General features: G+C 49.1%; 1 protein-coding gene across 1 annotated transcript in view; it reads right to left on the bottom strand.

The window, feature by feature from the left end:
• Positions 1-2,211: 2,211 nt before the first annotated feature.
• ATP8B3 (ATPase phospholipid transporting 8B3) overlaps positions 2,212-14,333 on the bottom strand; it is a 55,913-nt gene continuing 43,791 nt past the window's right edge. Inside the window, exons 22-27 of the mRNA XM_063147325.1 lie at positions 12,033-12,331; positions 10,298-10,521; positions 9,242-9,325; positions 6,681-6,920; positions 4,926-5,064; positions 2,212-2,402 (exon numbers count right to left, since the gene is read on the bottom strand). Of these exons, the coding sequence (XP_063003395.1) occupies positions 2,212-2,402; positions 4,926-5,064; positions 6,681-6,920; positions 9,242-9,325; positions 10,298-10,521; positions 12,033-12,331 (1,177 nt within the window). The remainder of the gene's footprint in view (positions 2,403-4,925; positions 5,065-6,680; positions 6,921-9,241; positions 9,326-10,297; positions 10,522-12,032; positions 12,332-14,333) is intronic.

Consider the following 14,333-nt stretch of genomic DNA (forward strand, 5'->3'; position numbering starts at 1 on the left):
TTATTGATTTATAAAAGCCACCTGAAAATTATGGTATAGAGCAGCTTTTCCCAACCTGATGTCTTCCAGATGCTTCAGACTCATGTAAGTCCCATCCAGCTGGTAGGGAATGAGTTTAGTTCTTCAGTGCTGCCAATATCAAAAGAATGAAGGGCCATAACTGTGAAATGAATCAAGGCAATCTACCTCAGATCACAAGGTGCTGGGAAAAGCGGTGTGTGGGGTGTGTGTGTGGGGTGTGTGTATGTGTGTGTGTCTTCACCTTTATGCCTGGCCTCTCTTTGAAACAGGATACTGATCTTTGAAACGGGGACAGACTGAACTTTGGTCTGAGCTACCAGGGCTCTGACATCAGTCCTAGCTGAATGGAACCTCCAGGTTCATCTGCAATCTACCCCCGAATGCCGGTTGCGGAGAAACAACGAACAGAAGGGCTCCTGCCTTCCATGCTTGCCTGGCGGCTTCTCAGAGTCATTTGCCGTTGGTCACTATTAGGAGGCAGAAACTCGGCTGACAATGTTTGGGGTGGGGTGGTGGGGTGAGACATAAAATAGCACCAAGACTTGGCTTTGAAAGTTAATCCAGGACTCACACCCTTGAAACGTGTATAAGCAGCCCTTTCCTTGATCTGAATGCTCGCTGTTTGCCCCACCTGTAACTGGAATTTGGGGAGCAGGGCTTTGGCACCCCCTCTTTCAGCCAGCCCGGGGTGCTGATGTCTCCCACTTAAAAACGCGAATAACTAGCCTCTAGGCTGCACATTGGAAGACCCCGGGTTCGCCTAGGGGAGGAAGTCTTCCGCTCAGTCCTTCCAAGCCTTCTAAATGCAGGCGCACGGGAACAAAGACTATGATGGTAAGAGCATGGCGGATATGGCCATGCCACTAACTCCTTCCCCTAAACCTACGCAAAAAGGTTGGCACTTGTGAGAGTAGCACAGAGTCCTGTTCAAAGACCAGGAGTTCAACTGGAGGCACCAATAAGTAAAACAGTGGGGCAGAACCACAGGCCTTGGTTCCAATCCATTTCCACCCAGAAGGCCCTGCCCCCTTCTCCTGGCCCCACCCCCTTTCCCCAAGCAGCCAATGGTTTGGCAGTGAGGAGACCGCTTAAAATGAGCTCTTGGGGACTGTGGCTGTGCCGGGTCTCACGAGTCCTCTTCAGATGCTGAAAAGGAACAGTCTCGTCCGACATTAGTCCCTAAGACACGTTAGCACAGGCCACATCTGGGGTAAATACTGGGAGCCTGGCTGTCCCCTGGTCAACAGGGCTGGCCGTTTTGCACTGCAGAAATTTCAGGAGTGGAAGGGTTGGATTCGGTTGGCACGGGGCTTTCTTTGCTGAGCAAAGGACCTCTCGGGAAGCCATTCACTTGGCTGCGGGAGCAGGGGGCCTTGATCCGCAAGCTGGCTCCTCTGGAGATGAGGTCGGCGTAACCTTCCTTGTGAGAGAAGGCGTAATTGGAGTGTCTCTGCAGGGTGGTCCTCTGGATGTGAGATGTCAGCTCCACGGTCTTTTCCTTGGCTTGCATGTCTCGAGCCAGAAACGTCTGGAAAGAAAGGAAAGCAGATAATAATAATAATAATAATAATAATAATAATAATAATAATAATAATAATAACAACCTCATCGACATAGCAATACCGAATGACAAAAATGTTGCTGAAAAGGAAGAGGAAAAGAGAGAAAACTATACACCACTGGCCATGGAAGTCAAAGAACTATGGCAACAGGAAAAGGTCACAGTTCTTCCGTTAGTCATATCGGTCACCAGCATCCCATCAAAAAAACGATGCAAAAAACCTTCAGGAACTGGGCCTCCCAAAATACACCCACACCAACATCCAGAAAGCTGTCATACTTAAAACATGCTCAATGGACAAGAAATTCCTGAATCTGTAAAAAGACGGCATGACTTGGCAATGCCCGTCATGTCCGTCTAGAAAAAACGCCATGAGTGAGAAATAATTATTATTAATAATAATAATAATAATAACAATAATAATATATTGATTACCAGCCTCTCCCTATAGATGAGCGCGCCAGTGTGTATCTGATATAGCAGCCATCTCCAATCAGGTGGCCTTCACCTCTGCTGGACTACAACTCCATTACTCGGTCCAACGACACTCCCCAAACCATACCAAACTCACTGATCTCCGTCTCCAGTTAACAAATCTCCCCAACATGGCTCCGCCCAAGCCTTCGCCCTCAGGCCTCAACCCGTCCACACTGTGGAGCCTTAAACTGAGATGGTTCAAACGACCTTACCTCCGACATGGTGGCTGAGCCCAAGGTGCCGTGCACGAAACGGATGACAAGGGAGGGCACCATGTTCACCACCACGCAAAGCAAGACGACAAGCAGAGCCAAAGGGTCGGTCAATGCGTTCCTGGTGGCGTCTGGGGGCGAAAGGAAGAAGGTGGAAGACGGACCGACGGGTTGGGGCATGAGTGGGAAAGCAGGGGTGTCAGTACACGGGACAGCAGAGTCGCCCGTGCCTATTGGTCTTCAAAAGATTCCATGATAAAGCAAACCCACATGGTGCACTAGGGAGAATGGGCATTTCAGAAAATAATATATCACAGAATCATAGAATAGCAGAGTTGGAAGGGGCCTACAAGGCCATCCAGTCCAACCCCCTGCTCAATGCAGGAATCCACCCTAAAGCATCCCTGACAGATGGCTGTCCAGCTGCCTCTAGTGTGGGAGAGCCCACAACCTCCCTAGGTCACCGGTTCCATTGTCGTACTGCTCTAACAGTCAGGAAGCTTTTCCTGATGTCCAGATGGAATCTGATTTCCTTTAACTTGAGCCCATTATTCCGTGTCCTGCACTCTGGGAGGATCGAGAAGAGATCCTGGCCCTCCTCTGTGGGAGAACCTTTCAAGTATTTGAAGAGTGCCATCATGTCTCCCCTCCATCTTCTCTTCTCCAGGCTAAACATGCCCAGTTCTTTCAGTCTCTCTTCATAGGGCTTTGTTTCCAGACCCCTGATCATCCTGGTTGCCCTCCTCTGAACACGCTCGAGAAGAGATCCTGGCCCTCCTCTGTGTGACAACCTTTTAAGTCTTTGAAGAGTGCTATCATTCAGTGGAGTAGTATTTACAGAGAAAGCTGGAACCTTATTCTTAACCAAAAAAACCTTCTCCCCCATTCCTACAAATTCCTTCCTTGAATCCGGGAAATGGACAGGTATTTGGAGACAATAGCCCTTCTCTGACCTTAGCTAGACCTCAGGATTATCCCAGGCAAATGGAGGGGTCGTCCCTGCCTGCTCCCGGGATCCCCTGTGTGTCATTTGGATGCACAGGGATGATCCCGGGACAATCCCATGATATAGGCCTGGTCTAGCCATGGCCTCTGTTGTTAGTTCCTGGCATTTACTACTGAAAGGAATAATAGCTCCGTTTAGTGATTATGCTTAATTCCCAACCTCCGTATAATCATAGAATCATATAATAGTAGAGTTGGAAGGGGCCTACAAGGCCATCAAGTCCAACCCCCTGCTCAATGCAGGAATCCACCTTAAACCATACTTGACAGATGGTTGTCCAGCTGCCTCTTGAAGGCCTCTAGTGTGGGAGAGCCCACAACCTCCCTAGGTCACTGGTTCCCTTGTCGTTCTGCTCTAACAGTCAGGAAGTTTTTCCTGATGTGGAGCCGGAATCTGGCTTCCTGTAACTCCAGCCCATTATTCCGTGTCCTGCACTCTGGGAGGATCGAGAAGACATCCTGGCCCTTCTCTGTGTGACAACCTTTCAAATATTTGAAGAGTGCCATCTTCTCTTCTCCAGGCTAAACATGCCCAGTTGTTTCAGTTTTTCCTCATAGGGCTTTGTTTCCAGAGCCCTGATCATCCTCTGAACACGCTCCAGCTTGTCTGCGTCCTTCCTGAAGTGTGGAGCCCAGAACCTCTAGAGTATTGCGTGAATTTGTCTAACTGTTACCATGGGCAAAATGGAACCGTGGAGGTCACGTTGTGTTTCATAGAACCTCATTCATCTCGATAGGAGGAAGTTGTGCGCATGAGTTGCTATGCGCAAACTTTGTAGCCACTGGCTCCAAGGTTTGGAGATTTTGGCCCAGACCTTGTCCAAGAAAGATGGGCACACGCACACAGGATTGTGATTGTACACTGCCCTGAGTTCCAAACAGGACGAAGGCCAGCATAGAAATGATGTAATAAGGTGATGCCCAACTAGAATCCTTGTGAATCTCTTGAGGCCATGACCATCCTCATCACCCTCTGGAGTCCGCCTCAGTTGCAGTCTGAGGTTGCATGTGCCTAGAAATAACGGAGTATTAAACTGGGGATAGTGCAGAAAAGGGCAACAAAAATGATTAAGGGGCTGGAACATCTCCCCTATTAGGGAAGGTTACATCAACTGGGATGGTTTAGCTTGGAGAAGAGGAGGCTGAGGGGAGACATGATAGAGGTGGACAAAATGATGCCTGGTGTGGAGAATGTGGACAGGGAGACATTTTTCTCCCTCTCTCAAAATACTAGAACCCATTGAGGTCATCCCATGAAGCTGATGGGTGGGAGATCCAGGACAAAGAAAAGGAAGGACTTCTTCACACAACACACAGTTACATTATGGAACTCACTACCACGAGATGTAGTGATGGCCACCAATCTGGATGGCTTCAAAAGGGGGTTGGATCAATTCCTGGAGGCGAAGGCTATCCATGGCTACCAGCCCTGATGGTTGTGTGGTACCGCCAGTATTTGAGGCAAGAAGCCTGTGTGCACCAGTTGCTGGGGAACATGGGCGGGAGGGTGCTGTTGCACCATGTCCTGCTTGATCCTCCCTGGCCGATGGCTGGTTGGCCCCTGTGCGAACAGAGTGCTGGACTAGATGGACCCTTGGTCTGATCCAGCGTCAGGGCACTTCTGATGTTCTTATCTTGAAGCATCTTACCGAAGAATGGGAAAATCACAGGAGACGTTTGGAAGGCCTGGATGCTTTGAGTAACGTTGCTGAACAGGCAGTAGAACACCAGGCTGACTAAAATAGCCAGCACCGAGAAAATGGTCCAGAATTTGATCTCCATCATGATCTACCCCAGGAGACAAGGAGAACAAGGCTGTGAAACAACTACTGCTCAAACCTGCAACCACAGCACCCGCTTTTTCCTCTTGGTGTCTTCCGGCACCCACAAGCCAGGCAATCATTTATCATTTTATTTTATTAATTTCATACCTTTAAAGAACACTCATCACAGCTTTCCCCAACCTGGTGCCCATCAGATGTATTGAACTACATTTCCTAGAATCCCATAACCAGACATTCAGGTGGCAGGATGCCGGAAGTTGTAGTCCAACACATCTGAAAAGCACCAGGTTGGGATAGACTGGCTTCCCATATCTTAAAAATCACATAATTAACAAACTGGGCAGCTAAAGTGATGGGTCTCTAACAGGTGATGAAAACTTCCCTAATAATCATTGACTTCCCTAATACCAGGAGAGGATACTCCATAAGGTGGGTGCCACCACAGGGAAGGCCCTGCTGGTAAGATGATTAAGGGGCTGGAGCATCTCCCCTATGAGGGAAGGTTGCAACAACTGGGATTGTTTCACTTGGAGAAAAGGAGGCTGAGGGGAGACAGGACAGAGGTGGACAAAATGAAGCATGGAATGGAGAATGTGGAGAGGGAGACATTTTCCTCCCTCTCTCAAAATACTAGAACCCATGGGGGTCATCCCATGAAGCTGATGGGTGGGAGAGCCAGGACAAATAAAAGGAAGGACTTCTTCACACAGCGCAGAGTTAAATGACGGAACTCACTGCCACAAGATGTAGTGATGGCCACCAATCTGGATGGCTTGAAAAGGGGGTTGGATAAATTCCTGGAGGAGGAGAAGTCTATGCAAGCCTGTGTCCTTTTGTATGGGCAATGCTCAAGGGGTCCTCCTGCCCCCTGCTGTCACCACCCTCCTCTCCCCCCCCAAATGTATTTCCTATCAGCAGTCCCACCAGCTGATTTCATAGAATCATAGAATAGTAGAGTTGGAAGGGGCCTATAAGGCCATCTAGTCCAACCCCCCACTCAGTGCAGGAAGAATGTCGTATTTTCATATTCCACCATATCAAGACCCATCCAAGCATCCCCCATTGCTCATCACTGTCCTCACAGTGTTGTTCCAGAAAAGGCTCCTCTGCCCTCAGCTGCCGCCATCGGCAGCCGTTCCGGGAGGCTGTATGGAGGGCAACGAAACAGTAAAGTTTTGTGAACCGCCCAGAGAGCTTCGGCTATTAGGCGGTATAAAAATGTAATAAATAAATAAATAAATAAATAAATAAATATAAAGCAGAGCCATGGCACCAGCCCTGCTGAGATACGTTTCTTTTTTCCTCTTCCCTCCCCATTCCTTTTTCCTTGTGTGTCGTGTCTTTTTTAAGATTCTAAAAGCTGGAGGCAGGGATCCACTTGTTTTACTAATTCCAGTTAAGCAGCTCCAAGAGGCTTTTTGGCTGGGAAGCAGGAGAAAAACACAAGAAAGGAAGGAAGGAAGACAGACAGACAGACAGAAAGAGAAAGAAAGGCAGGCAGGCAGGCACTAGGAGAATGCACGGTTGGAGGGAGGTCCCAATTCAATTTGGGAGAAAACTGACACAACCCCACATTATCTCATTCCCTGAGATTGCCCCCCCCCCGCCCCCCAAACTCACCTCAACAATGACAGTCAATATGGCCGAAGTGGCTATGGTTATGGCAACAGACTGCAAGTCACCAATGACCCGGATGCCGGCTCCGTCTCCCATGGCCCACAACGTGATGTAGAAGTTGGCCAAGGAGACGAGGGAGCCGTGAATGAACGAGAGGAAGAATATCCGGAAATTGAAAAGCCGGTTTTTCTGACCAGCCTTGTAGAGCTCGGGAAACTGCAAGCTTTTCTTGGCGGTCACGTCCTATTCAGGAAAGAAACAGAGGGAAAGTGGAGGAAGGGTCAAGCCCCATCCACGTCAAGCCCCATCTGAGCAGGTGGCAGCGTTGTGGCTGCCTTAGGCAGGCTGTGATGGTTATGCCAAGGTGAAAACAGAAGAAATATATTCAGGATACGCACTGCTAGGCTGTGAGCTTACTGATCATAGAATCATAGAATAGTAGAGTTGGAAGGGGCCTACAAATGCACAGTTACAAGATGGGGGATACTTGGCTCAGCAATACTACAAACGAGAAGGATCTTGGAATTGTTGTAGATCGCAAGCTGAATATGAGCCAACAGTGCGATATGGCTGCAAGAAAGGCAAATGCTATTTTGGGCTGCATTAATAGAAGGAGAGCTTCCAAATCGCGTGAGGTCCTGGTTCCTCTCTATTCGGCCCTAGTTAGGCCTCATCTAGAGTATTGCGTCCAGTTCTGGGCTCCACAATTCAAGAGGGACACAGACAAGCTGAAGCGTGTTCAGAGGAGGGAAACCAGGATGATCAGAGGTCTAGAAACAAAGCCCTATGAAGAGAGACTGAAAGAACTGGGCATGTTTAGCCTGGGGAAAAGAAGATTGAGGGGAGACATGATAGCACTCTTCAAATACTTAAAAGGTTGTCACACAGAGGAGGGCCAGGATCTCTTCTCAATCCTCCCAGAGTGCAGGACACGGAATAACGGGCTCAAGTTAAAGGAAGCCAGATTCCAGCTGGACATCGGGAAAAACTTCCTGACTGTTAGAGCAGTGCGACAATGGAACCAGTGACCTAGGGAGGTTGTGGGCTCTCCCACACTAGAGGCAGATGGACAACCCTCTGTCAGGGATGCTTTAGGGTGGATTCCTACATTGAGCAGGGGGTTGGACTCGATGGCCTTGTAGGCCCCTTCCAACTCTGCTATTCTATGATTCTACGATTCTATGATACAAGGCCATCCAGTCCAACCCCCAGCTCAATGCAGGAGCTTCTAGCTTCCAGCTTCCACAATCCACTATGGAGCAGTTTTACTGGAGCAGGCCAAAAACCATTAACTAGTTGGGAATTGCCCCCTGCCCGGGAAATCCCGGAGGGGGCTCAAACCCCCCCCCCCCATAGTTTACACCCCTGCACTGATGATGGAACCCTGCACAAGTTGGAGAGGGAAAATGTGTTTTGTTGCACACGGAACAAACCTAAGAGCCACCTATGGAACTTCACCAATTCAGGGCTGTGGCTACCCCCACAGTAGGATATAGCATCAAGTTGTTAAAGGGCTGTCGCCTAGAAGAGGGCAAAGGTGTGTTTTCTGCTGCTCCAGACAACAGGGCTTAAGTTACAGGAAGGTAGATTTCTGTTAAACCTTAGAAGAAACTCATAGGCCCCCGTTCAGAAGACACCTTAAACCATGGCTTTGACTATGGTGAATAGAGCAAAAAGCCTTATTCACCATGGTTAAAGCCATGGTTTAAGGTGTCTTCTGAACACGGCCTGGCTTTCTGGCTTAACCACCTTCGTGAAAGCCGTGGTTTAAGGTGTCTTCTGAACACGGCCGGGCTTTCTGGCTTAACCACCATGGTTAGCCATGGTTTAAGGTGTCTTCTGAACACGGCCTGGCTTCCTGGCTTAACCACCATGGTTAGCCATGGTTTAAGGTGTCTTCTGAACACGGCCTGGCTTTCTGGCTTAACCACCATGGTTAGCCATGGTTTAAGGTGTCTTCTGAACACGGCCCGGCTTTCTGGCTTAACCACCATGGTTAAAGCCATGGTTTAAGGTGTCTTCTGAAAACAGCCTGGCTTTCTGGCTTAACCACCATGGTTAGCCATGGTTTAAGGTGTCTTCTGAACACGGCCTGGCTTCCTGGCTTAACCACCATGGTTAGCCATGGTTTAAGGTGTCTTCTGAACACGGCCTGGCTTTCTGGCTTAACCACCTTCGTGAAAGCCGTGGTTTAAGGTGTCTTCTGAAAACAGCCTGGCTTTCTGGCTTAACCACCATGGTTAGCCATGGTTTAAGGTGTCTTCTGAACACGGCCTGGCTTTCTGGCTTAACCACCATGGTTAGCCATAGTTTAAGGTGTTTTCTGAAGACGGCCTGGATTTCTGGCTTAACCACCGAGGTTAAAGCCGTGGTTTAAGGTGTCTTCTGAACACAGCCTGGCTTTCTGGCTTAACTGCAGTGGTTAAGGTGTCTTTTGAATGGGCCCACCGAAAGCTGTCAGTTACGTGTAACAAGGATGGGGGAATGACGGATTGCAGAGGGAGGGGGGGTTTCTAAATACATCTGTTTGAACCCATGAGATGTCGGCAGGCGCCGAGGCTTACCTGTTCAAACAACCCCAAGCACAGCACTGGATACGAAGTGTAGAAAACGTTGTAAAGGGCAAGAAACCAGCCCTCCAGCAGAGGCTGAAAAGTAAAACCACAAGGTTAGCGTTCTTGGGTCTGTGTAGCCCATCACTGAAGTGGAAGCAATGCACCAAGACCCCTCCATCGTCCCTTTGGAAAACACGCACACGAGCCAACCTGAATTTTGTACCATGCACCATTGCCCGCACCGTTTGGCACCGTGATCAGCTCTTTCAATTCATAGAATCATAGAATCATAGAATAGCAGAGTTGGAAGGGGCCTACAAGGCCATCGAGTCCAACCCCCTGCTCAATGCAGGAATCCACCCTAAAGCGTCCCTGACAGATGGCTGTCCAGCTGCCTCTTGAAGGCCTCTAGTGTGGGAGAGCCCACAACCTCCCTAGGTAACTGATTCCACCGTCGCACTGCTCTAACAGTCAGGAATTTTTTCCTGATGTCCAGCCGGAATCCGGCTTCCTTTAACTTGAGCCCGTTATTCCGTGTCCTACACTCTGGGAGGATCGAGAAGACGCAGCCTGGACCAGTGGGGCGATTTCCCAGCTAGGAGTCAGCCCTCTCCGGAGCTTATCTCCTCAAGGCCAAATCCTACACACTCGGTGGGAAGTGAGCCTTCTTCCAGAGGAGAACACCCCAACAAGCTAGCTGATGCTAGGGTCCACCGGAAGCTCAAACGCACAGGGCGGAAGGAAGGTGTGAGAAAGTCAGTTCGATTACACCACAACCTGCCTCCGCACCAGGCTCTCAGAAGTTACAGGCATTTGGGAAGTGGCTTCCTAGTCTTCTTGAGTGGACAATTGTCTTGCTTAATTTGCATAGTTTTAGCTAGGGGGACGTTTCCAAGAGTTTAGACTCTTTTCAGGTAGAAGAGACGTTTGTTGCTTAATAAAAGCTTTGTGGATTACTTAGCAAGCCGCGTCATTTGCCTCCCTTCGAAAACAGGAGTTTTGCTGAGAAACGCGACAGTTATGAAATGCAGGAGGGGAAAACACACACCACACTTTTAAAGTCACCTGTGCCGTGAAGCCTGTATAGAAAGCAAACCAGATCTGCACCATCATGCCGGCAAAGGTCTTGAAGAAGAAATAGCGGAGGAACTTGCAGATCCGGAGGTAGGACCATCGGCCGTGGACGAAGAGCAGCCGCTGCAGGTAGCGGAACTGGGCCAAGGCGTAATCGCTGCACTGCACGGCCTGCATCCCCTCCTGCCCGCTGATTCCAATCCCAATGTCAGCAGCTAGAGAGAGAGAGAACAAGAACAGAGGGTGGAACGGAGCAAAATTCTGGCCCTGGCATGAGGAATCCAACCCTTTGCCATGGAGCGAAAGGCTTGGGAAATTTCGTGGAAGGGTGGGGCAGGAGGTGGGCCACAAGCCGGGGGTCCCTAGGGCTGGTTTTGCAGCTCCTCAGCCCGTTCCTCCCAATTTAAGAACATAAGAACATCAGAAGTGCCCTGATGCTGGATCAGACCAAGGGTCCATCTAGTCCAGCACTCTGTTCACACAGGGGCCAACCAGCCATCGGCCAGGGATGAACCAGCAGGACATGGTGCAATCCTCCTCCTCCTCCTCCTCCCCCTCTCCTCCTCCCCCCTCCTCCTCTTCCTCCAACCCCCTCTCCTCGTCCCCCTCGTCCTCCTCCCCCCCTCTACTCCTTCTCCTTCTCCTTAAGAACATCAGAAGTGCTCTGATGCTGGATCAGACCAAGGCTCCATCTAGTCCAGCACTCCGTTCACACAGTGGCCAACCAGTCATCATCCAGGGGTGAACAAGCAGGACATAGTGCAAGCCTTCTCCTTCTCCTTCTCCTCCTCTTCTTCTCCACCTCCTTCTCCTCCTTCTATTTAAGAACATAAGAAATGCCCTGATGCTGGATCAGACCAAGGGTCCATCTAGTCCAGCACTCTGTTCACACAGGGGCCAACCAGCCATCAGCCAGGGATGAACAAGCAGGACATGGTGCAACAGCACCCTCCCACCCATGTTCCCCAGCAACTGGTGCACACAGGCTTACTGCCTCGAATACTGGAGGTAGCACACAACCATCAGGGCTAGCAGCCATGGAGAGCCTTCGCCTCCAGGAATTGATCCAACCCCCTTTTAAAGCCATCCAGATTGGTGGCCATCACTACACCTTGTCGTAGTGAGTTCCATAATTTAACTCTGCGCTGTGTGAAGAAGTCCTTCCTTTTCTTTGTCCTGAATCTCCCACCCATCAGTTTCATGGCATCACCCCAGTGGGTTCTAGTTTTTTGAGAGAGAGAGAGAGAGAGAAATGTCTCCCTGTCCACATTCTCCACACCAGGCATCATTTTGTCCACCTCTATCCTGTCTCCCCTCAGCCTCCTCTTCTCCAGGCTCAACAACCCCAGCTGATGTCACCTTCCCTCGTAGGGGAGATGCTCCAGCCCCTTCATCATTTAACTTGCCCCTTTCTATATTTTTTCCAGTATAGGGCAGCTTCCTCTGTTCCTAAGCTGAATCTTCACCCCCTTAATGGGAAGCGATGAATTGTGGGGTCAAGCAGGCCGGCAACGAAGGGAGAAAAGCTGGTAAATATATGGACCCCACATGCCCTCGTTGGCCAAGATCTGCTCCCACCATGCCCCCAACCCATCAGGTCCCTCCCATAACTGATCCAAACCCAGCAGGGTCCATCCCATGACCAGTCCACACGCCACGAGGCCCATCACCCAACCAGATCCAACTGACCAACTGCCCCCCTAGACCTCCCAACAAGAGACCTCACTTTTAATCATGTTGACATCGTTGGCTCCGTCTCCGATGGCCAAGGAGATGGCATCCTTGTGTCTCTTCACCATCTGGACGATGAGGGCTTTCTGCTTGGGCGTCACCCGGCAACAGATCACTGCTTGGCAGTCAGTGGCTAGCTCCACAAAGGCCTTTTCCACCAAGCTGCGGTGGTCCTTCTCAGTGTCTGTGCCACGGCAGCGAAAGCGCTGCCAGAGGTCCTTCGCCCTCTTCGCCTTCGTCTCTCCCTCCGTGTGAAAGATTTTGTCCTGTAACGAAAGCGCCAACGCACCCAGTCTATTTATGAGGGACAGTCCTGAGTTTAGGGCACCAGAGACCCACGTAAAAATCTCTGCCCCAGCTTGGCCTTTGGGAAGGATTTCAGGGGTACCTGAACAAACAGTGGGCACTGCACCAAATGTTGCCGAGTGAAGCAACCCTTTTCAGGGTTCCAGCTGGCGTGGACATCGGTGTGGGTGGAACTCCACCGTTCCACACGCTGGCCCCGTTCAGAAGACACCTTAAGCCATAGCATTAACCATGGTGGTTAAGCCAGAAAGCAGGGCTATGTTCAGAAGACACCTTAAACCATGGCTTTAACCATGGTGAATAAAGCAAAAGGCCTTATTCACCGTGGTTACAGCCGTGGTTTAAGGTGTCTTCTGAACACGGCCTGGCTTTCTGGCTTAACCACTGTGATTAAAGCCATGGTTTAAGGTGTCTTCTGAACACGGCCCGGCTTTCTGGCTTAATCGCCATGATTAAAGCCGTAGTTTAAGGTGTCTTCTGAACACAGCCCGGCTTTCTGGCTTAATTGCCATGATTAAAGCCGTGGTTTAAGTTGCCTTCTGAACACGGCCCGGCTTTCTGGCTTAATTGCCATGATTAAAGCCCTGGTTTAAGGTGTCTTCTGAACACAGCCCGGCTTTCTGGCTTAATTGCCATGATTAAAGCCATGGTTTAAGGTGTCTTCTGAACACGGCCCGGCTTTCTGGCTTAATTGCCATGATTAAAGCCCTGGTTTAAGGTGTCTTCTGAACACGGCCCGGCTTTCTGGCTTAACCAGCATGGTTAAAGCCATGGTTTAAGGTGTCTTCTGAACACGGCCCGGCTTTCTGGCTTAATTGCCATGATTAAAGCCGTGGTTTAAGGTGTCTTCTGAACACGGCCCGGCTTTCTGGCTTAATCGCCATGATTAAAGCCATGGTTTAAGGTGTCTTCTGAATGGGGCCACTATCTATTTATCACTAATATTTATATACCGCCTTATTTGTTTCTTTTTAAAAGCCACAAGGCAGCCTACCACAGTTTAAAACAATAAGACCTCAACACAATAAAAAACAAGAAAAGCAGTAAAAGCATTAAAATAGCGACATCATTTAAAAGGCTACATTAAAAACAGGTGTCTTCATTCCCTTTCTAAAAGCCAGGAGAGCTATTTAAATAGTATTTATTTAGGGTGACCCTATGAAAAGGAGGACAGGGCTCCTGTATCTTTAATTGTAGGATGACCCTATGAAAAGGAGGACAGGGCTCCTGTATCTTTAATTGTAGGATGACCCTATGAAAAGGAGGACAGGGCTCCTGTATCTTTAACAGTTGCATAGAAAAGGGAATTTCAGCAGGTGTCATTTGTATATATGGAGAACCTGGTGAAATTCCCTCTTCATCACAACAGTTAAAGATGCAAGAATATGGCTCGGCGGGGGGGGGGGGGGTTCTACACTACTGCTTTAAAGCGCTTTATAACAGTTTTGACAACTATTAGGGCCCAGGACACACTGCATATACAGGTTTCAAAACGTTTTCAAAGTGCTCTAAAGCGCTTTAAAAGCAATAGTGTAGATCCCCCCTCTAGTGTGTCCAGATACAAAAAGGGCGGGGAACCTGCAGCTTTAACTGTTGTGATGAAGAGGGAATTTCACCAGGTTCTCCATATATATAAATGACACCTGCTGAAATTTTCTTTTCAATACAGCTGTTAAAGATACAGGAGCCCTGTCCTTTCATATGGGCACCCTAACTCACCCATCTAATTGGGACTCTGAAATGGCATTCCTATCAACATAGAGTGACCATATGAAAAGGAGGACAGGCAAAAGGCGGGATACAAATTATTATTATTATTATTATTATTATTATTATTATTATTATTATTATTATTATTTCTGCACTGCCACTGATTTTATCTGAGTTGTGCTTTTATATTGTATTTTATGGGAATTTCAGCAGGTGTCATTGTTATGCATGCATCTGGTGAAATCCCCTCTTCCTCACAACAGTTAAAGCTGCAGGAACT

This window comes from Elgaria multicarinata, chromosome 23, assembly GCF_023053635.1.
Source record: "Elgaria multicarinata webbii isolate HBS135686 ecotype San Diego chromosome 23, rElgMul1.1.pri, whole genome shotgun sequence".
NCBI lineage: Eukaryota > Metazoa > Chordata > Lepidosauria > Squamata > Anguidae > Elgaria > Elgaria multicarinata.